The sequence below is a fragment of the Rhizophagus irregularis genome, chromosome 12 (assembly GCF_026210795.1).
Source record: "Rhizophagus irregularis chromosome 12, complete sequence".
NCBI classification, from domain to species: Eukaryota; Fungi; Glomeromycota; class Glomeromycetes; order Glomerales; family Glomeraceae; genus Rhizophagus; species Rhizophagus irregularis.
Window position 1 is genome coordinate 1,944,310 of NC_089440.1, and position 24,138 is coordinate 1,968,447.

At 26.7% G+C, this 24,138-nt stretch overlaps 5 protein-coding genes across 5 annotated transcripts; 1 reads left to right on the forward strand and 4 right to left on the reverse strand.

Annotated features, from left to right (window-relative positions):
* Positions 1–3,647: 3,647 nt before the first annotated feature.
* On the reverse strand, positions 3,648–5,498 carry OCT59_003992 (uncharacterized protein; the record flags this gene model as incomplete). Its single annotated transcript, XM_066147990.1, has 15 exons — positions 5,403–5,498; positions 5,293–5,330; positions 5,168–5,205; positions 5,060–5,102; positions 4,967–4,978; positions 4,859–4,889; positions 4,705–4,729; positions 4,616–4,624; positions 4,465–4,501; positions 4,352–4,390; positions 4,232–4,273; positions 4,149–4,154; positions 3,994–4,038; positions 3,847–3,900; positions 3,648–3,703 (listed from the first exon to the last, which is right to left on the reverse strand). Exons 1-15 carry the CDS (start codon positions 5,450–5,452, stop codon positions 3,648–3,650), a joined length of 525 nt encoding a protein of 174 aa, XP_065996633.1. The 5' UTR covers positions 5,453–5,498.
* A 7,582-nt stretch (positions 5,499–13,080) lies between these two features.
* On the forward strand, positions 13,081–14,796 carry OCT59_003993 (uncharacterized protein; the record flags this gene model as incomplete). The annotated part of the gene is made up of 12 exons (XM_066147993.1): positions 13,081–13,118; positions 13,196–13,224; positions 13,311–13,339; positions 13,418–13,423; positions 13,928–13,956; positions 14,036–14,085; positions 14,153–14,181; positions 14,271–14,299; positions 14,378–14,406; positions 14,496–14,524; positions 14,611–14,705; positions 14,787–14,796. 12 exons carry the CDS (start codon positions 13,081–13,083, stop codon positions 14,794–14,796), a joined length of 402 nt encoding a protein of 133 aa, XP_065996634.1.
* Positions 14,797–16,914: 2,118 nt separating this feature from the next.
* On the reverse strand, positions 16,915–17,232 carry OCT59_003994 (uncharacterized protein; the record flags this gene model as incomplete). The annotated part of the gene is made up of 1 exon (XM_025326332.2): positions 16,915–17,232. The coding sequence occupies one exon, from the start codon at positions 17,230–17,232 to the stop codon at positions 16,915–16,917; it is 318 nt and encodes a 105-aa protein (XP_025176679.2).
* A 2,422-nt stretch (positions 17,233–19,654) lies between these two features.
* OCT59_003995 (uncharacterized protein) lies at positions 19,655–20,113 on the reverse strand (the record flags this gene model as incomplete). Its single annotated transcript, XM_066147994.1, has 1 exon — positions 19,655–20,113. The coding sequence occupies one exon, from the start codon at positions 20,111–20,113 to the stop codon at positions 19,655–19,657; it is 459 nt and encodes a 152-aa protein (XP_065996635.1).
* Positions 20,114–22,476: 2,363 nt separating this feature from the next.
* OCT59_003996 (uncharacterized protein) lies at positions 22,477–22,962 on the reverse strand (the record flags this gene model as incomplete). The annotated part of the gene is made up of 1 exon (XM_025326331.2): positions 22,477–22,962. One exon carries the CDS (start codon positions 22,960–22,962, stop codon positions 22,477–22,479), a length of 486 nt encoding a protein of 161 aa, XP_025176678.2.
* Positions 22,963–24,138: the final 1,176 nt, after the last annotated feature.

Consider the following 24,138-nt stretch of genomic DNA (forward strand, 5'->3'; position numbering starts at 1 on the left):
GCATTACACAGAATATATAAAAATCTAAATTGAGTGTATAAATCATGCATTTAACTTTAAACTTAAACAGATAAGTTTAATCCACACATTTTGATACTGGAAAGAACATTAAGAAATATTAAGTACTTTATAAATAAAATTTTAAAAATGTTAAGACAATTAGATACTGGCATAGTTTTCCTTTAACTGACAAATCATCTGTACAAATGGCTAAAGCAATTCAAAAAATTTACAATGATCCTAATGATTCTCTTAACCTGCCTGAAGATTTTATTGTAGATAGAGATACTGAATATATGGACGAATGTAAAGATTTATTACTCAGTTATAATGTAAGAATTCAGTATGCTAATTCTAAATATGATGTAGCTATTGCTGAACGTTGAGATCCCCCAATTCCCTCTGTCATCAATTTACAGAGTTGCCACATCGAACGGGCATTCTCATGGTCGAACGAACGAATAATCGAACGAACGAACAAATAAACGAACAAACAAATAATCAACCGCATAATTATCAAACAACATAATCAACGAACAACATACAACAACATTCTTGGTTCATAACATAAATAGCGTTAGTAATATAAAACGTCGAACGATATAAAATAAAATTAACTTCTCTAAATTTTCCCCAAATTATATCCACTTTTACCTTTAATTTCAAACTTCGATAGCTCTCGCTACGAATTATTACTTTTTAAAATTGTATATTTAATTCATCTTAAAATTTTCATTTTATTCAATTAAAATTAATTAAGCAAACATTAATTAAAGTTTAGGGCGAACCTATTACCTTTAATTAATATTAAACTTTACTAACAAATAATTAAATAAAACTTATATTTTTATTGAGTTCTGTGGATGAGAACTATGGAATTACTTTGAATTCCGCTCTCTATTTATACAAATTTTATGCTACTTTCTATTCTATCTATATATTATCTTTTATGTTCTTTTTACATATTATCTTTGAACTATCTTTCTAATATGCTATCTATATTTTAAATACGCTATCTTTTAATATGCTATCTTTTTATATATGTTCTTTTTAATATGTTATCTTTTATGTTCCATCTTTATACTATCTTTTTATATTATTTTATGTTCTTTAATCTTTCTGACATTATTTTATATGTTCTTTTAATTTGCTTTATGTGTTTTGCTTATAATCTATCTTTTATGGCTTATAATTATTCTTTCTAATTGTTCTTATTGTTAAAGATTGCTAAGCCGCAATTGATCGACTCTAATTATTCTATTTGTTCTTTGTCAATCATTTGACAAATATTACATCATGTAGATCATTACTCTTCCTAAATGTTTATCCTTTTCGGCTAATTATTTATCCATCTACGCCAATTCATAATTAATTTGTTCGTTCTTAATATTTGGCAATTACATTTGGTGGTTGAATTTTATCATCTTTTCACGCTTGATATTTGACCGTTTACAACGTGACCATCAAGAATTTGAATAACATGCTTATTTTTGGCAAGATGCTGAAGATTTTCATTTGCCTTTGACTGACAGATCCAGAGCATGGGTTAAAGGACTTTGTATAAATGATGATATTTACAATAATACTTCTACTTGGTTAATAGATATGTCTTCTAACGAGGCTGTAAAAAAAGCATTAAAAGGTAAAAAAATAATAGCTAAACCTTCTGTCGAACATAGAAGACCAGTTGGTTATAATGAACCACTTTTATCTAGCTATACTGAAGTTCATTACCTTTTAGAACCTGGCGAATTAGAAGGTGGAAGAAAAAGGACAACTGATTGCAATTAGTCTCCTGAAGTCTTTACAATTAGTTCTTATTTGATAAAAGAAAATCAGCCTATTCTCTACAAGTTTTACAAGGGTCTTACACTAGTCAAAAAAGGACAATTCAGCCTAAATTTGACCAGGTTGAATGTAGGTCGTATAATAGTCTAACCTGTGTCAAATTGAAGTCGAATTTTCAGGCACATTTAGGGTGCCAATCGTCCCAAATTTGGACTAATTATTCGACCATTATTTAGGCTTAAATTGACTAATATTTGACCTTAAAACTTTAAGCTGAATTATGGTCTAATAACAACCCATTTATTTATGATTTTTTTTATCAAATTTATTATTAAATAAATGTATTTGTTAATGCTTAAATACTTTATAATTATATTATTATTATTGCATCTATTTAATTTACAAAAAATATTGCTAATTCAAATACAATTTCACAATTACATGATTTATGTATTCATATATATGAATCTTTGATCGTTCTTTGGCAATCCATCCGAACCTATAAAAAAAAGAGAAGAACGATTAGTAACCGTTCATAATATTAAAAAAAATAAGAAAAAAAACCAACATATGGGCTGATTTGTCTACCTTTAATTAAAATATTAATTTTATTACATTTTTATTATACAAAATACTATATAATATACAGTAAATTGGAAATGAGTATTAAAAAATTTTTATTTAATGTTATTATACTATAATTTGGTAAATATTTCTTTTAAATTAATATAATTCTTAGCACTTACTATATATGTTAAAAATTTGTATCTCAACTTAAAACGTAAATATCTCCAAATCCAGTGATCCAATTGGCAAGCTCTTTTTTCGTTCATATAGACCAGATCAAAGGCTTTCCAAAGAGCCTAAATTTATAAAAAATGGATCAGTGGATCCCAAGATAATTGCATTTAAGCATGTTAAAAAGTTCATACCTCAACTTTAAACTTAAATATCTCTGGATCTAATGGTTCAATCGGCGAGCTCTTTTTTCGCCTATAAAGTCCAGAACAAGGGCTTTCCAACGAGCCTAAAATTATAGAAAACGGATCAGTGAATCTTGATATATTTGCGTTTAAAGATGGTAATACAAACTTTGACATAAAATAATTATTTTTATTGTTTGAAAATATTTATTATGATACTATCTTTTATATGATATTTTTATTATACTTTTATAAACATTTATAGCTACTAAGGCTATATAAATTTTTATTTTACTTTATATTTTATTAAAATATACTTACTTTTTAATAATATACACTACCCTCTCAAAAGTATCCGGTCAACCAATAAAGATCATATTTTATTAATAATAATTAATATTTAGTTGGCCATCTATTGTTTTTAATGCATGCTTTAATTCAGCATGTAAGTTTTGGATGGAATTCTTTCTCACTCTTCTTTTAGCCATTAATCCAGTATTAAAATTTTTGTATTGAACAATTGTGTCTGTAATGGTACTTTTTGGAAATTTTAGGATACGACTGATAGCTTTATGAGTTCTCATCCTTTCCAAAGGCTAATAATTTTCTCACGCTCACTCAATTCACGAGTTTTTTACATTTTAAAAGTAGCTGAATGGCACAGTAACAAAAAAAGCAAAGATCAGCGTTGGCAAAATTGAGGTGTTATTATTTGTTTATTGCCAAATCTGATACAAGTATCGTAATACAATAAAAATACATTCATTTTAATTGTTAGAACCAGGGGAATTGTTTTTTTTTTAAAAAAATAATACTTTATATATTCAATCTTGAGAAAATTAAGTTGAGCTTGGCCAGATACTTTTGGAAGGGTAGTGTATGTTAAAAATTCCATATATATGAGAAATGGGTTTTTTATTAGTGAAATAGGTTTTTTTACAGTTCTTTTACATTTAATAATTTAAGTTTCGCAAATGTAAATTTTTGTTCAACTTATTATTTAATTAAGTGATTATCAATCAGATGATTTTTTGGTATTACAAAACAATTTTAAGTAACAAAAATTGTGAAAATCAATCAATAACTCTTTTTAATGCAGAATAAACAAATCAGCCCATATGAGTTTTGTACTTACTTACAAATCTTTGGTTTTTTCCATTCTTTGAAAGACACCTGCGACACTCAAGACCTAAAAAGAAAAGAAAAGAACGGTTATTAGTAACCATTCATAATAATATTTAGAAAAAAAATTGAAAAAAAATAAACCAAGATTTGTACTTACGAATCTTGGTTTCTCTTTTCCTAAAGGTCAGAAGCCCACCCGATCCTAAAAAAGAAAGAACGGTTATTAGTAACCGTTCATAATATTAAAAAAAAAATAAAAAAAATAAGATTTGTACGTAAATCTTTGAATTTTTCCGTTCTTCAAAAGCCTACCCGAACCTATAAAAAAAAAGAAAAAATGGTTAGTAAACTATTCGTAATAATAAAAAATAAAAAAATTAAAGATTCGTACTTACGAATCTTTGGATTTTTATTCTTCAGAAACCCACCTGAACTAGCTATAAAAAAAAGAAAGAATGGTTAATAAACTATTCGTAATAATAAAAAATAAAAAAAAATTAAAGATTTGTACTTACGAATCTTTGGATTTTTGTTCTTCAAAAGCCCACCTGAACCTATAAAAAAGAAAGAATGGTTAGTAAACCATTCGTAATAATAAAAAATAAAAAAATTAAAGATTCGTACTTACGAATCTTTGGATTTTTGTTTTTTGGAAGCCACCCGAACTAGCTATAAAAAAAAAGAATGGTTAATAAACCATTCGTAATAATAAAAAATAAAAAAAATCAAAGATTCATACTTAGTACGAATCTTTAGGTTTTTATTCTTCAGAAGCCCACCCAAACTAACTATAAAAAAAGAAAAGAACAGTTAGTAAACTGTTCATATATTAAAAAAAAATAAAAAAAGAACCAAGATTTATACTTACGAATTTTAGTTTCTTAGTTTTCCTTCTTCAGAAATCCACCCAAAACCTAAAAATAGAAAAGAACGGTTATTAGTAACCGTTCGTAATATTTTTTTAAAAAAAAGAAAAAAAAATTAAACCAAGATTCGTATTTACTTACAAATCTTGGTTCTACTTTTTCTGAAGATCAGAAGCCCACCCAAAACCTAAAAAATAAAAAAGAACGGTTATTAATAAGTGAAGTTATACATATCACGTAATATTCAGTTTAATATAAACTTACTTCCTATTTCTCCTTGTCAGATTTAATAACCAATTAAATTATAATATTTATAAATATATAATTTTATTAAGTGTAATGTAAGATTTTAATTACCTCCCTCCTCCACTTTGATAATTACGTAATATGTGTAAGCTCCCTAACCATTCGTAATATTTTTTTTAAAAAAAATAAAAAGATAAACCAAGATTTGTATTTACTTACGAATCTTAGTTTTCCATTTATCAAAAATCCACCCGAACCTATAAAAAAAGAAAGGAATAGTTAGTAAACTGTTCCATAATAATAAAAAAGAAAAAAAAATTTAAGATTCATAATATAATACTTACGAATCTTAAAAAAGTACTTTTTTTTCCATTTCCATTCACTTTCATTTTCCCCTTTTGTTTTACCTTTCCTTTCATTTTCTTTTTCCCTTTAATTTTCCTCTTCGTCTTACCCTTTTCCCTTCATTTTACTCTTTCCCTTCATTTTACTTTTTCCCTTCATTTTACCCTTTTCCCTTCGTTTTACCCTTTCCTTTCGTTTTACCCTTTCCCTTCATTTTACCCTTTCCCTTCATTTTACTCTTTTCCCTTCGTCTTATCCTTTTCCCTTCATTTTACCCTTTCTCTTCATTTTCCCAAAACCTATAAAAAAAATAAAAATGGTTAGTAAAGGCAGTGACATATATTTAGAGTTCTGCACAGATCAGATCAGATCGGATTTAAATAAGATTTGATCCAATCTGATTTATTTTAAAAAAATTGGATTTGATCCAAGAGGACCCCGCTTACTTCTAATAGAGGTCTCCGAAAATATAAGGTAAAATTTATATTAAAAAAAAATTTTAGGTCTCTTAATAGATAAAGGTAAAATTATATATATGACAAATAAAGGTCTCCGGATATGTAAGGTAAAGTTAAAATAGGTTTCCGGTTTTATAAGGTAAAATCAAATATAAGTTTACAAATGTTTCGGTAAATAATTGTATATAAAATTTAATATTTACCTTATATATACTAATTTGAAATATTGTACAACAATTATTACAATATTTGGTAATATACGTTTTATAATTTTTTCTCAAAATAAAAAATTTATTCTCTTCTTTATACTTGTAAAAACCATTTTATATTTTTAATTTTATTTGCATTAGCACTATCTTTTTGAAAATTATTACAAAAATTAGCTTTTAAAATATAAAAATTCGTACAGCAATTAGCAACTTCAGAATTTAATTTCAGTACTTTGGTTAAATCAAATCATATTTTACTATCTAAGAAAGTTGTTTAGTAAGGTCGAACTACTTATATTTGAATTTTTATAGCAGTTGGAGTAATATTTATTGCATACGAGCATTTTTTTATTTTAATATTAACTTAAAATTTACGTTTTTTGTTTATTAAATTCGGAGCGTAATTTGGGCATTTTAGTCAAATGAAATCACCTTTTTAAGCTTAAGTAATATTGTTCGGCGAGATCGAAACTACCTGAATATTAATTTTCATAAGAATCAGTTTAATATGTACGGAATACGAGCAATTTTCGCACTTTTAATTTTTTTTTATTTTCCCGATCAGTGATTATAGGGCGTAATTTGGGCACTTTGGTCAAATGAAATCACTTTTTCATGCTTAAGTAAAGTTGTTCGGCAAGGTCGAAAATATTTAGATAAATATTTTCATAGCAGTTGGATTAATACTTATGGGGTACGAGCATTTTTTCATAATAATACCAATTACGAATTTATTTTTTTTAAAAAAAATTAATTAGATTTTTTTAAAGTAAGTAAGTGAATAATAGTTTCGAAGTAAAGTTAAAGATGTGTGTCTTTAAGATTTTTTTTATAGTATTTTTGTAATTCAAAGTACTTTTTTTACTAATAAAAGTTATTTATCTTTAAAGAATAAGAATTAAACTTAGTAAAAATAAAAAATTTTTAAAATTTATTGTAATGATTATAAAATATTTTGTTTATTTAATATTTAAAAAAATTTAGGTCTCTGAAAATCTAAGGTAAAATTTAATATAATTTTAAAAGGTCACTATATATATATGGTAAAATTATGAGATAAGAAAGGTTGGTAAAATTACTAGTAAATCTGAAATTTTGCCCGGAGACCTTTATTAGAAGTAAGCGGGGTCCTGATCCAAGTCAAATCGGATCAAATTAAATCTAATCCGAATCTAATCTGAATCTGATTTGAATCCGATTCAATTTTATATTTTTAATTAAAAAAAAGGTTCATGGCAAACATTTTAGTTTTAAAGCAATAATAATATATTTTAAAATTAAAGTAAAAAAAATCCTCCAAAAATCAATTATAACAATCTATTGTTATGAAAAAAAAAAATTTCCCAGAAAATTAATTATACCAATCTATTGTCAGATCTATTATTACAAAAAATAAATAAGTAAATTATATGTCAGTCTATTATTGAACTTAAAAAATAATTAGGGAAAATATTCTTATTAAGAAGAATTACTGTGGTGCTGCAGCGTCAATCTGATCACTAATCCAAATCTAAATGGTTTAAAATATGGTTCGAGAAAAAACAAAAAAAAAGCCAAACCAAAAAAAGAAAAATTTTTCAAATTGGAAAAAAAGTCAAAAGCCAATCCGAAAAAAGAAAAGTGAAAAAAGAATTTTCAGATTGGAAAAAAAACCAACTCAAAAAAAAGGTTTTAAAGAATTCGAAAAAATCTCCCAAAAAATAACAATAAAGAAAATTTGAAAAAGAAATGAAAATAAAATTAGGGGAAAAGAAAAGGATAAAAAAGAAATTGATTTAAAAAAAGGAAATTTTTGAAAAAAAAGGAATCCGTAAAAAAAATAAGTACCGAAAAAAATTCTGAAAAATAAGGTCCAAAAAGACTGAAAAAAATTTTTAATAATATGGTCTAAAAATAAAGACCGAAAAAAAATAGTATTAAAAAAATCAGTCTTAAAAGACCAAAACAATAGGATTATTTATAAAAAAAAAAAATTTTAGTTTGGGAAAATAAACAGGAAAAGAATGAAAAAAAACCAAAAAAATTCTTAACTAAACCAAAAAGAAAGAGGAAAAGAAAAAATGAAAATTTTTAAAAAAAGGAAAAAGAATAGAAAAGAAAAGGAAAAAGGTGGTTCAAAAAAGAAAAGAGGAAAGAACTGAAAATAAAAGATTGATTCAAGAAAAAAAGAGAAAAAATTAAAAAGGGAACTGAAAGAATTCAAATCGGTTCGAAAGAAAAGGAAAAAAATTTAAAAATAGGTTTAAAAAAAAAAATGATGAAAAAAATAAATATTTGAAAAAAAAATAAATCGGTAATCTAATAATCAAAAAAAAAAATTCTATTAGATATACAACATGACTTGCTGATCAACTGGGTCTTATAAAGAATACGGAACAGCAATTCAAAACGTTACAGTTACACATTTATACTGCTATTTGAATATTTCGGCTAACTACACTATTATTCAAAAAAAGTGGATTTAGCCGACCTTTCTATAGTTATTAATTATATTTCACTTAACCTTTTTTAGTTATATAGATAGATATTAGATTAGTTACTTTATTGACGTTAAGGTTGCTTGTCTAAACCTCTTCAAAATCCTACGATTAGTTTCGTCAAAATTTTACTATAGATTTATTATAGTTTCGGCAGAGTTTTGGCAGTTTCGGCATTTATAATAAGTTTTGGCAGTTTCGCCTTTCTCCAAAGTTTCACCAGTTTTTTAATATAACTTTAATATAGTTTCGGCAGAATTTCACTTTTCGGCGAAACGCCATCTTGCCTAAACCCCTGTGTTTCGGGCAAGCAACCTTAATTGACGCGATACTTATATTTATAATACTAAGAAAAAAATAAAATAAAATAAAAAAATAATATAATTTTAAAAATAAATAATTATTTATTCATTATTTAATAAATAATTCCAGGATTTCAAACACATACTTATTTTTACTGTTTTTCCTATTAAACGGTTTCTATTGTTTGTAATTAAATTTTTCAAAATTGAAAAACACTGCTCTGATGGCACACTTGTAGCAGGTATAGCTAAATAATTATGGGCCATCTTACTAAGTTGTGGATATTGAGTTTCATTAATTCGCCACCATTCGAGAGGATCTAAAGTTTCACCAGAAACAGTTGGTAAAGCAATATATGTTTTAAATTCATCTACATTTTCCACGTAGCGATGTTTAAATACACGTGACATTACTGATTTTTCTTTTGAAGTGGAGGAAATGTTGGAATTTAAGGAGGTAGTGGCATAATTAGAATTAAAAATATTCACAAAACTAAATAAAAAATTAATGATTAATATAATTATTAAATAAATACATCAAAAACTTTAAAAGTACATACTTTTGATTAATTTCATTTATTAAATCATCACCCCACTCTTCATCTTTAAAATATTGTATTTTTAATCTAGGATCTAAGATAACTGCTATTGAATACGCGTTATTTGTCTTAACATAGTATTTCAATAATTTATCTTTGCAATATTTAGCAGCTTTTTTTATTGATTTTTCAATTTGTATATTCTCATCATCATTTTCATCATCATTTTCATCATCATCTTCATCATCATTTTCTTCATCATTTTCTTCATTAACTTCTTCATTCTTATCTCCAATAATATCTTCTACATGATCAATTAAAAAATTGAATAATGGAATCATCATAGAAAGTGTTGAATATGTGCTTTCTGAAATTACTGCTGTTACTTCTTTAAATAGTTCAAGAAAATCCACTATCTTTCTAAGTCCATTCCATTATTCTTCTGTAAGTGTATAGCTTTTGAGATCACGATCAGATATTGCAGTAATATCAAGAGCCTAATAAATAATTAATTTGAAAAGTAATAAGTAATAATATGAAATTACAGTAAATATAGTACGTAAAAAAGCTTACAGGTTTTATTAATAAAGCTCTTGAAATCATTTCACACGTCGAATTCCACCTTGTTAGCACATCTATTATAGGTTTTAAATCATCAATATTATTATTCTTACATGCAAGGCTTAATTTTTCACACCGTTGAGTAGATGCACGAATTTTATTAAGAAGTTGCGAGCTATAAATGAATAAATTAAATTATTAATTAATAAACCAAAATTAAGTAAAATAAAAAAATTCTAACCTGACTTAAACTTAGTTTTTGATCTAAGTATTTTAAAAATTCTTGTACACCTATATTGATTGTATGCGTGAAGCATCTAAAGTGGTTTTCACTATTAAAAATGATATGATTTTGATCTGCCCATTTACTTAATTCATTAATAAATACTTGATTATTTGAGGCATTATTAAGAGTAATGCCAAATAGCTATAAAATTTATAAACAAATTAAATATATTTATTCTAACTTAAATTTAAGAATAAATTTAAGAATAAGTAATTACCTTATCTTCAATTGACAAATTTTCTAATCCTGATATGAATGTATTTTTAATATTTTCGCCAGTGTGAGATCCATATATTTGTATAAAGTCAACTATCACACTTCGTAACTTCCATTCTTTATCAATGAAATGGGCAGTTAAGGACAGGAAAGATTTGGTTGAGGGGGAAGTCCAGATATCGGTTATAAATGATATCTTTCCTGGCACCATTTGCAAAATATCTTTAATCTTTTTAACATTTACTTCATAAAGATTGTAAATGTTTCTCTTGATCGTGTCTGCTGAGGGTACCAAGGCACCAGGATGGAGTGAATGCATAAACTCAATAAAACTTGGTTCTTCAACAACGGTAAAGGATTGTTGATTCATTATAACCCATTGGACAAGTTTTCCCCTCATTGTATCATTATTATAAACCCACTAATTAATAACTATTATTAATAATGGAAATTCAAATTTGAAAAACTTTACAAGAAACAAAGTAAAGACATATACCTTAGAAGAGCTAAACATTTCTCTAATGTCTTGTCCATGATTTTGATTCATTTGTATATTATGTTTTTTTAAATGTTTCTTTAAATTTGATGTGCTGCCCCCGGAACACATATAAACTTTAGAACAATATTTGCAGGTGGCCTTCTTATTTTCTTTAAAATCAGGATCTTTTGTAAAATGGATTCAGACAATACTACCCTTAAAACTTTCACTGTCGGTAAAACTTCATTTTCAGAATCTTGTTCATTACCATCATCATCATCACCGACTTCCATAGTGTATTAATGTTATAAAAAGGGTGAATCAGTGATAAAAAAAATTTCTTTTCCAACATTTTTTAAAAATTTGTCCTTTTATAATGAAATAAAAATTCTTTTCTATATAAAAATTGGCCCATTTAAATGAATTTATAAAAAAGGGAAAAGTGCTAGTAAAAAAAAAAATTTTTCTTAAATATAATTACTTCGCCCTCTAATGAATTTTTAAAAAAAGGAAAAGGGGCATCTTTTATAATGAAATTAACGAAATAAAATTTTTTTTTTCTAAAAATCTGCCCTTTTTTAAATAAATTTATAAAAAAAGGGATAAGTGCACAATTTTTTTTTAAACAATTAAACATACCCGCCTTCCAATGAATTTTTTAAAAAAAGAATTGTCAAAATTTTTGACCAATGGCAAAATCGGCAAAATAAATCAATTGGCAGATCAGCCTAGTCAATTATGATTTGTGCTGAAAGATAATCTTTTTGAGCCTTTTTTAAAAAATACTCTCATTTTAGATATCGGCTTTCTTTGAATTGAATCGATAAGTTTTGTTCGTTTCATTCATTTTGAAATATTTTTTAGTTTAGATTCAGTAAGTTTTGAAGGTTTTACAGTCAGAACTCGATATAACGAACCTTCTGTTCAAGCTATCTTGGGTCATTATATCAAATATTTGATAAATCAAATATTTCTATTATACCAATTGATATATTAAAAAGTATAAAAATGGTATATCTAAAAAAGTATATCAATATAAAGTCAAATTTTATCACCTTAAAATGTATTTATAATACCAATAGTTCAATACAATATTATCATACAGAATCTTATATAATGCATCAAATTGATCGAAATTAACGGTGTCTGTTGTGTTGAATAATGCGAGGTCAGACTAAGTTAATTCTGGCCGGAATTAGTATGGTATCAGTTTATCATGAATAAATAAGAATAACTGGTTTTATAATTAACTTCGTTATACGGTGCAGAACCTCTATAATAGGAACTTAAAAAAATTTAAATAAAATTTGATTTTATGATTGGATTTTAATTTTATAAAAAAAATTAAACTCTATTTATTAAAAGGAATTGATTTATAAAATAAAAAAAAAAGTCTCAATTTTTCAGATTATGTAAGCATCACGTGATACATATATTAACCAATCAGAAATTAGGATTTTATAAGTTATATGATATAAAATTTATATAGTAATATATTTATTTATTGTATTTCATTATAAACTGATGAATCAGATATATCATATGCGATGATGTTATTATATGTATTTTTTGACTAAATTAAAGTAAAATTACTTAGTTTTTGAATTCTTTCATTTATAAATTCATCTGAATTGTCTTTTAAATATTCACTTGATGGTATATAATTATCATCTATAACATTAAATTGACCTATATTTAAACAACCTTATTCATTAAATCTTTTTTTGCAATTTTAAAATTTTTTTTCTTCTTGGCATATTAAAAAAAAAATCTGTACATTATTAAATGTGACTAAAAAAACCTGTAATATAAAAATTTAAACTAGTCTCAATTTCACTAAATTTAATCAATATATTTAAATTACAGATTTTTAAACAGCTAAAACTCAGCCAAAATTTAATTTAGAAAAAAAATAACTGATAATTTTTAAAGCTAATGGTCATATCTATAAAAATTATCGGTTAAATTTTTTACTTTAATATAAAAAAATTTTTTTTTAGGAATTTATAATCAATCAATTGTTACTATACATAAGTAGTTGAGTATAGAGGTTCTGCACTATATGTAATATCGCGAAATTTATAATAAAGTCGGTATATAGTGATATAATTAATTATAGATGGTTTTGGTTTAAGAAAAAAGTTCGTTATGGGCCAAAATTGGTTTATCCCGAATCGTTATATCAAGTTATAACTGTACTTCGAAACTTATTTGTTTTTTTTAAAATAATAAATTTAATTTTTTTTCTTTTTTTCTTAGGTATGTATGATGTATCGGCTTCGACCCTTCTTTTGAATAGGTAAGTTTCATTCTTCTTTTGAATCTTTTTTTTAAAAAAAAATATTTTTTTTCTAATGCTTTTTAAATTTTTTTTAGGTACCGGCTTCAACTTTCACTTTGGATCGGTAAGTTTCAAAATTTTCATTTTTTTGAAACTTTATTCTTTTTAAAAAAAACTTTTTCTAATATTTTTTTTATTTCTTTTTTTTAGGTATCGGCGAGACCCTTCACTTGGATTGGGTAAGTTTCTAAGTTTTGAAAATTTCGTTCGAAACTTTAAAAACCTTTTTTCTAATATTTTTTTTATTCTTTTTTTAGGTATTGGTGAGATCTTTCACTTGGATCTAGGGATGGGGAAGTTCGCCGGTTGAGCGGTTCGAACCTGGTTCAGAACCAAGAACTGAACCAAAATCGTGAACCAGTTTAAACTGAACTGCGGTTCAGTTCAGTTAAACCGATTACGTGATGTTATACAATCCAAAAAAGGAAATTCAACTCCTTATAAAAAATGGAAATTGAGTTACACAAAATTCAAAGAAGGAAATTTTCATGCAGATCGTTTGATTCTGGCCAGAATTATCATAGCCATTCATCAGATTCGAACTAACTAGAACTGTTCCGCATAACCGAACTGAAACTGCTCAGAACCGTTTTTTGAGCGAACTGGTTCGAAACTGGTTAAACCGCTCAGCAGAACCAGAACCGAACTGATGGAATCGTCCCCATCCCTACTTGGATCGGATAAGTTTCAAAATTTTTATTTTTTCGAAACTTTGTTTTTTTTTAAAAAAAAAACTTTTTCGAATATTTTTTTATTTCTTTTTTTAGATATTGGTGAGACTCTTCACTTTGGATCGGTAAGTTTCGAAAGTTTCGTTCTTGTTCTTTCGAAACTAAAAATTTTTTTTCTAATATTTTTTTTTATTTCTTTTTTAGGTATCGGCAAGACTCTTCACTTGGATTGGATAAGTTTCTAAGTTTTGAAAGTTTCGTTCTTGTTCTTTCGAAACTTTAAAAACCTTTTTTCTAATATTTTTTTTATTCTTTTTTTAGGTATTGGCGAGACCCTTCACTTGGATCAGGTAAGTTTTGAAATTTTCATTTTTTCAAAACTTTGTTTTTTTTTTTAAAAAAAAAACTTTTTCTAATATTTTTTTATTTCTTTTTTTAGGTATCGGCGAGACCCTTCACTTTGGATCGGTAAGTTTCAAAAGTTTCGTTCTCGTTCTTTCGAAACTATAAATTTTTTTCTAATATTTTTTTTTATTTCTTTTTTAGGTATCGGCAAGACCCTTCACTTGGATTAGGTAAGTTTCTAAGTTTCAAAAGTTTTGTTCTTGTTCTTTCGAAACTTTAAAAAACTTTTTTCTAATATTTTTTTTTATTTTTTTTTTAGGTATCGGCGAGACCCTTCACTTGAATCGGGTAAGTCTCGAAATTTTTGTTTTTTTGAAACTTTGTTTTTTTTAAAAAAATAACTTTTTCTAACATTTTTTTATTTCTTTTTTTAGGTATCAGCTTCAATACTGCCTTTTGGATTGGTAAATTTAAATTGGCTTAATTTATTCTTTTTTTTAGATGTCGGCTTCTTTTGGGCTTTTGATCGGTAAGTTTCAACTTTGAAACTTTGAAACTTTAATTTTTTTTAAGAAACGTTACTAACGTTTCATTTTACTTCTTTTTGTAGATTCTCTTAGATCAGATGATAAGTTTTGAGAGTAATACTTTATGTATTATATATTTTAGGACATTTAATATATTAAATTAGTATTTTAATTGTTTTTTATAATGTAAATAAATTTGAGCAATATATTTATATAAATTTACTTATTAAATGCAATCGATTTTAACAATTTAATATTATCGGTAAATTCTGATATATATAAATTAGTTCCCCTATTTGATGCCAATATTGCATTCTGATTTTATCTTGATTTGCGCCATTAATTGACCACAATCGGCATTCATGAAAATGGTCTAATATTCTCCAATCGCCATTCTATCAAAGTCCAATAAGAAAGGCTATTGGCACCTGATTGGTTGCCAATTTGTCATCATTAGACCCGTGACGTTCCTTCTCATTTTTTACAGAAACCCTTTTTTTAAAGAGTCAGTGAAGAAAAATTGGTTTTTTTAAGAGTTCTAAAGAAAAAATGTTATTTCTGTTAAAAAATTTTAAAAAATGTTAAATAAAACACTTTTCTTGGATTAAAAAAAATATTCAGATAGCTATTATTGCTTGATTCAAATGATTCAAAATGTGATTCAGATCTGATTTAGATCTAATCCAATTCAGATCAGATCATTATTTTTTAGTCTGATTAGATTTACGGATTATAAATTAATGATTTGATCCAGATCTGATTCAGATCCGATTCACGGATTCAAATTAGATCAGATATTCTGTGGAACCCTACATATATTAGCTAATATTATTTTAATAGTAACGTTTACTCCCCCACCCCAGGTAAGATTTTATGACCAATCACAACCATTTCACATGATTTATATTATATGTAACCTAAGATTTTCTTTTACTCTTCCACCCCCTAAAATATTAGCTAATATATGTCATTGCCCTAACCATTCTATAATATTAAAAAAAAAACTACTAAGATTCTACTTACGAATCTTAGTTTTTTTATTATCACAAAGCTTGTTTCGTCTAGCAATACCTACAAGAAAAAGAAAAAAGAAACATTAAAACGTTTCTAAAGTAAAAAAAATGACTTCCTCTTTCCATTTACCTTATTATCCAAAGTCTGGTACGTAGTTTTGACCGGCATTCCCATAGAATTACTACGAAAAAGGAAAGGACCACATTTAAAATTTAAAAAAAATAAAATAAAATAATTTTTTTTGTTTTTTTCTGCGCCTATAGAGCCAAAGGACAAGGAAAAGAAAGAATAAAAGTTTAAAAAAGAATGCATAAGATTCTTTTTTAAACTTTTGATACATATAACGCATAACGTGGTTATTCGACCAGTATGGTTAGTTATTCAACCAATGTCTAATCATAGATCATTGCTAATTAAGGTCAAATTTTTAATTTTAGTCAAATATAGATCGAATTTTACTAAGGCCAAATATTCCTTTTTCAACTAGTGCTAGACATTCATTTGTAAGAGAAGAACTACAAATTGTTTCACCAGACACAGTATTACTTCCCAAATATATTCTCAAACATTAGATTTATCTCTTCTTTCCTCCACTTGGTATAGGATTTATTCAAAAGCATACATTGCTTAAGTAATCATTTATTTCATCTTTATTATAAACTATAATTTGTTTATTTCTAAGCCAGTCAGTTCGTAAATTCTTTTTTTCCTGTTTTTCATTCCCAGATTTATCATCTATAAGAAATTTAGTAAGGGAACATAGGGCGAACTTAAATTGTTCATGCTTATCGAATTCCTTTTCAAGTATTTCTCTAAACTGTTTTCTTCAGCTTTCTAATATTTTTCATATATCATTTCCATTATCTGGATGGGATTTGGAAACTTTTGCACAATGTACAGCTATAGCTCTTCTTTTAACCGCAGTTTACAATTCTTCTTGTTCCTTAAATTCTAAATCCTTCTTGAACTTTTCATGCCCCTTAATTTCTTCTAAACGCTCAAATTCTTTATTAATCAAATTCTTAGATTTATTACTTTTTCTAAATGATTGTGTTTTAGGTTTAGAACTGCCTTCAGACTCTAACTCTTTTAATGTCAGTAGACAAATTGCCTCTGGATCATTTAGTTCAAGATCATGGAAAAGGGTCTTACAACCATCTAGATCATTTGCCTTATATGGTTCAATACCTACTAGATCTAATTCTCTCCAACATTTTTGTAATCTTGTGCCCATGTTCTAATACGCTCTATTGGTTTTTGAGCATTTGGACTGTCCCAGTTTTTTGCTTCTTCTTCAGTGATGTAGTTGACACTAAGTATTGGAACTTCCTTTTCAGGTTCTAGTTCAGGAACTAGAGTTGGGATTACTACATGTGGCCTCTTCTTGTTGCTCATATTTACACTAAAGCTTTCTACCTGTGCTTTAATTTCAGAAGCTTGAATAACCTGTTGGTTGGCACCTGAATTGGTATTTGAATAGAAGCTACTTCCTTTTGCTTTTCTAATAGTTTGCATGGATTTTTTCGCTTAAGATGCTCATGAAGTTTTTGGGGTGTTGAGCATTCATGACCACAATGTTTACAGATTATATCTTTTTTATCACTTCTTGTTTTTCTAACCATAGTGTTAGCTCTAACCGTCACGCTATTACTTGCTTATATAATTTTTTCTTTAATTATTTATTTCTTATGTACCTATCACTTTTCGATCATAGAAACCCTATCAAAGATAAGTATTTACAAGCTTTCCAAGTGGTTCTAGCTATTGCAAAACTAAAGCATTAACTAATTATTAATTAATCTTTTTGAATCTAATAATAAAAAATAGAATAATCGGTGAATATTCTTGCTAGAGCTCCGAACAGGTCAGCTAAATTCAGGTAACCTGACCTGACCTGACCTGAAATTCAGATCAGGTATGAGATTTTTGAAAAAAATTCAGGTCAGGTATTGACCTGAAAATATTGATTTTACTATATAATAAAAGTGAGTTGCAGTATTGCGATTCACTTTTTTATATTGATTTTATATAATAAAAGTGAGTTGCAGTATTGCGATTCACTTTTTTATATAGATTTTATATAAAAAAAGTGAGTTATGGAATTGCGATTCACTTTTTTATATTGATTTTATATAATAAAAGTGAGTTGTGATATTGCGATTCACTTTTTTATATTAATTTTATATAATAAAAGTGAGTTGAAATATTGCGATTCACTTTTTTATATTGATTTTATATAATAAAAGTGAGTTGTGATATCGCAACTCACTTTTTTTATATTAATTCTATATAAAAAAAGTGAATTTCAGTATTGGGATTCACTTTTTTATATGATTTTAATATAAAAATGTTGAATCGCAATATTTTGAGAAAAAACATTGTGAAAACGTTTTTTTCATAATATTATATTAAAAAAATGTTTCGTACCATTTTTTTTTTGATATTTTAATAATAACGTTATGAAAACATTTTTTTCATAATGTTATATTAAAAAAAACATTTTGCAATATTTTTTTTCAATATTTTAATAAAAAACGTTGCAAAAACATTTTTTTTTCATAATATTATATTAAAAAAAAAAAGTTTTGTACCATTTTTTTTCAATACTTTAATAAAAATAATCCTGAAATTTTTCAGGTTTCAGGTCAGGTCAGGTCAAACAGACAACTTGATATAATCTGACCTGACCTGATCTGAAAAAAAATTTCAGGTCAGGTTTATCAATTAACCTGACCTGACCTGACCCATTCAGAACTCTAATTCTTGCCCATTTTTCTGCAATACCAGAAAGACTTGTGGAAATGCTAGTACGAGGTCCAAAGGATGTCAATTCCATTGAAAGGCTAAAAAACGTATATCTTGTTCTAATTGCGAAAAGCCTACAGCAGGACCCCAAACAATATATATATATGTCAGATGAAAATTTCAAAATTTATTAAGATCAATAAGCAAACTATTTTCAATCCTGCTAAGCAAACTCTTATTATAACATTAAGATTTTTTATACTACTAAGCAATTTATTTTGTGACTTTATAAAATTTTATCTTTTATTTATTGATTACTTTATTAACTAAATTGATATTATTACATCATATTAATAATACTATTTTTAATAGTATTACGGTTAAAATAATTAAAAGTATCACGTGCTACTCCTGTTAAAGTTAATGAACTATCACCAATTATTACACCATTTGATTTAATATGATATATAATATTTTGAGGACAATGATGAGTAAATAACGTATAACCTTCTACAGTTTGGCTTGCAAAAATATTGAGATGAATAGGTAAATATACTTGTAACGAAATATATGATAAATCTTCAATCTGAGTTACCGCATTTTGACTATAACAATGGTTACCATAACCTTCATAATACATTGCTATTACTTTAGCAATACAAATTTTCATCCCATATAGTACAATTACATAGTCACCTTGCTGTAATGGAAAATCTTGAGTAATATTTGCTGATTCAAGATAAATGACTAAATAAATAGCAAATTATTAATATTAAAATTATGTAAATAAATTATATATTTGATATTATATTTACTTTTGTTTGTAATTCTATCAATTTGTTTTTGTCTTGATAATTCAAATTGTTGTAAATTTGCAAGATTAGCTGTCATTGTTTTCCAATTTTCTTTCCATCGCTTTTCACGTTGTTTTACAAATCGTATTTCAGGATCATCGTTGTTTGTAAGATGTGAAATTATATGACTAGCCTTATTTGGATTAATAGTATTTTCTTTTTCATAACCAATTATATGTGCACAATTTTGTCTTTCAATTGGTCTTGAATTGTATGCTTCATGATGCTTTCGTAATGCAATCATAACCGAATAATTTAGCTCTCCTGTTTGAAAAATATATCTAATAGTAGGATCTTTTAAGATTATGTTAATACTTAATAATGTATTATTAAAAGTTTCAATAAATGTATAAAAAAATAATAATAATACCATGAGTAAGTTGCTCATTATAAAGTATTCTTGTATTATTTAAAGTTGAAATAATTTGTGTCTGGATTTGATCATCGATATTCTCAATATTTGATAGATCAAGAATATCATCAACTGTTTCAATAGCATGTTTGGAAGCTTGACTAATTGCATCAGAAATTTCTCTATCAATTTCAAAAAATTCATTTGGATCATTTCCAAATTCCGAACTTGACTTATTGATTCCAGTTGATATTTCCAAATTTTGCTCCTCTATTATTACAAATGGCTGTAATAATGAATTATTCGTATTTGTAGTAGGTTTCATATCAAGTGCTTTGGCGAGTTCAAATGCCAATTTGTAAGAAAATTTAACAGTTGAAGTAATATCAGTATCTGACGGCCAAGCACATAATTTTGTTAATTTGCTTGAACTAATATTTCCCATATTATAATCAAAATGATAACCTATTTGAAAGTAATATAAAGAAGGGAGATTTAATTAGTCAGCAAAGTTTAATCTAATTATAAACTTAATTTTTATTAGTAGTTTTGGCTTCTTTCATTAAATTAAATAGAATCAATAATCATAATTATGCTAATTTGCCTGCTTACCATCACGAACCGATTTTTCTTTTTCCAATGTAATATTTCTTGTTCTTAACGCTTTGGCGCATTGAGAAATTTTTGGAACTAATTGTAACAATTCTGAATAATTAAAATCAGAATTAATTTGACGCGCCATACCAAAAAAGTGTTCACAGGCCTCCGATCCATGCATCTATGGTAAAAATGGATAATTTGGGTAATATTCCCGATGTGCTTTTACTAACAAAACCATAGACTCTGCAAGAGAAATAAAAATTGCAAAGCTTTGGTCCGCTAAAAAATTTTTACTAACAGAAATAAAATCAGGATACTTTTCACTCATATTCGTTACATATTCTCTCCAAAATCGTAAAAAGAAAAAAGACGTCATTGACATTCTAATTCTTTCTAAAGGAGTTATTTCACGATTTAGGTAACTATCGATAAGTTCGCCTAATTTTCAAATTACAATTAAATTATGAAAAAATAAATTGTAATAATTATATTATAATAACAAAATTATTTTATCTAACCCATTACGAAAAGGTATACAAAAAGTCCTCGCATGTCCTCTTCAATATTATGAGTTCCATGACAATTTCGTAAATTTTCTGAACAAAATACACGATATGCCGCACCATCGTCTTGGCGATCAAGCTTTATTACATCATGATGATACATTACGGAATTAGAAAGATTTGACAATTTTAACAATTGTTCAAATCGTGCAGTTGAACTTCCAAGGGTAAGAAGACGGGCGCCAGACATAATTGCATTACGGCTAGTTTTTTTAGCATGCTTAGGATCTTGTACACGAATAACAGGTCCTACGTTCGGAAAAATTGGGCAGCTGAAATCAACTCCAAGTTTATTATTTTTAAAAGTCAACCGTTCGTCTGTTGAATATGACTGAATTGCAACTTGGGCTTTAAATTCAACAATAGCACCATCTGATCCGATTGATAAAATTGGAAGGTTAAGCTGCGGTGCTATCTGAGTTAATAATTCTTGATGAAAGCTGGTTATGGTTGACATGTTATCAGATCCGTTATTGGCAATTAATGCAATAACTACTGGAGGAAAGTTCGGCAATGGTATCTAATAATTTAAATAGTAAGTATCGTTACTTACATTATATAATTATTTTGAATAAACAAATTACCTGCAATATATAAGCGCGCACATCTTTTGCAATCGCTTTTTTTGTTTTAATATTATTAATAATTGGTTGAATGTCCTCATATTTATTGATTTTAGTTTGTTCAGTCGATAGTGTTGACCCAACAATACAACCTAAAACAGGATTATAGCGAAGGGCAGGTTTCAATTTGGTATTATCGGACATAGCAACAATAGGTCCCCGATAATTTAATGTATCAATTAGCCTTTTAAATTTGGCAACATTTTCAAATGAAAGGTTAGGATTTGTGAGGGTGTCTTCATTATTAGTCCGAAGTTTACTAATTTTTATAAAAATTGTTAATATTTTAGAAAGGTTAACAAATGAAGCAAGCAAACTGAACTGAAGGATACCGTATATTTTGAATTGTACGTCCTTCCAAATTTTGGCGAAAGAGATCAAGGGCTCAAGTACTGAAACTTCCTAATATAATAAGAAAGTTTGTAAAATCTTCATTATATTGAATATTTTGCTTGCCCTTATTATTATCTTTACGAATTGCAGCTTGGACCATAACTTCATAGAGTCCTGTAAACACAGGTTTTTCTTTAAATGCACCATTGGTTGCTTTATCTGCTAATGTAATCCATATACTTGTATCATAATTGTCCTTAATAACAGACCAAATTTTATGAAGATCCTGATTTTGCAAATGTTTTTTTAAAGAATTATTTTCAAAATAGAATTTTGGTGTAAATTTAAGATTTTCAGGTGCCGGTTTTGGTATAGTAAGACGATGTGCCAATATAGGATTGTATTTTAGTAAATAACATTCATTACAAATCGTTTTTCCAGAATCGGAATATCCTGTGCATTCTTTAGCGCGTACAGCAATGCCTATTAACAATATTTGGAAAAGATTTTCATTAATTGATCAATTAGAATAAAAAAATAACGTAAATAAATATTTACAATCTTTATCAACACGCCATTGAGATTCTGCATAAATTTTTCGATTTAATGCACGTTTCTGAAATGGCTTAAGTTTTTTTCTTGTAAACTTATGAGGAAATTTTCCAGGATATATTTCCTTAGCAATTATTTCAACACGACGAGCCTCCACCATAACATGCAGGTGTTCTATCAACATATTTTGCAATCAAATCTGAACGCAATCCTAAACATGGCTTTCTTTTTCTACCAGTTTGATTAGTTGCTGGATTAATAATCTCTATATTAGCATTTTCTTTTTCATTAATTCCATCCTCATTTTCATCTACTGTAATAATATCGTTATCATCCATTGCATCTTCTACCTCACTTTTCCAATCATTCCAATCATCATCTGAATTTACATCATCGTCATCTTTTTTATCAGTTGTTGTAGGATTAAAAAAGCATAAAATACTTTTTTGTTCATTTCGTTTACATCCCGGACCATTTGCATGGTGGTTAATGTAATCTTCGTCATATTTCCTATTAAGTTTTATTACAACTCCACATATGCAGATTACCTTTTTAGCACGTACAACTTTAGCAACAAATGGATGTCTTTGTAAACGTTGTTTTGAGTATTTCCAGCCACCCATAATGTGCATAAAAAATGTGTGTATATGAAAATAAAAGATAACAAATATGCAAAGATGATAACGATAATGTGTAAAGAATATGTATAGATAATGATAATATGCAAAGACAAAGATAATATGCATAAAGAAACGAAGAAACATTTTTTTATACTATTTTTATTATTTAATATATATAAAATATGATAATTGCCAGATTAGGTATTTGCTACGCAAACTCATAACCGAGTTTAGTTAAATTCATATTTTGTTACGCATCTAGAAATCTGACCAATTTAAAATTTAACTATTGGTTAAGCAAATAAAAATCTCACATGGGGGTAAAATTTCTTATGACCGTTATGCAAATATAAATCTAACCTATTTATATATTGTTTGGGGTCCTCCTACAGCCTCTGCTTGTGGACGATGTCTACTATATATTAGTGGTTATTATATTATCCGATACTATGATAGACTTCGACGAAAAAGAACTTATATTGGCCAATCCTATACTAGCAAATTCTATGATAGATTTTGATCAGAGATATAAGAAAAAAGTTATGAGAAAATAATGGTTACCTATAGAAATACGCTTACAAATCTTAATATTTCTTTTTATAGGAAATGCCTCATTCTGATAAAAATGGGAGAAGGAGATTATTGCGTTAGTTGCCAACCAGAATAAATGAAAATTATTTTGGTTAACTTAAATTTTAGGTGCAATATCCAATAGGCATTTGCTAAATTTTTGTTAGACTTGTTTTTTATATTTTTTCGTTAAAGTTTTATGCTATTTGATAAGCTAGCCTATGCTGAACCTATTCTTGACTAAGGAAAAGTTGGGACAATTCTGTGAATTTTTCAGGATTTTTACAGGAGTTATTTTCGTTAGACTTTTATATAAAACATACTAGTTATAAAGCTAGCCTATTCAAAACCAGTTCTTTATTCACAATTTTTGTTAGATTTATTAATGGAGAATATAGAACAATCATTTGACTTAAAATTTTTTCGTTAGACTTAAAGATTAATATACTTTTTTCAAAGAATTAGCTCGCTTAGAAGTAGTTCTTGATATAGACTTTTTTTAAATATTAGATATGCTATTTAGTGATCAGGCCTGTCCTGAACACATTATTGACTTAGAAAAAGTTGGGACAAAAACTTCATTAGATTTATTTAAAAATTATGCAATTT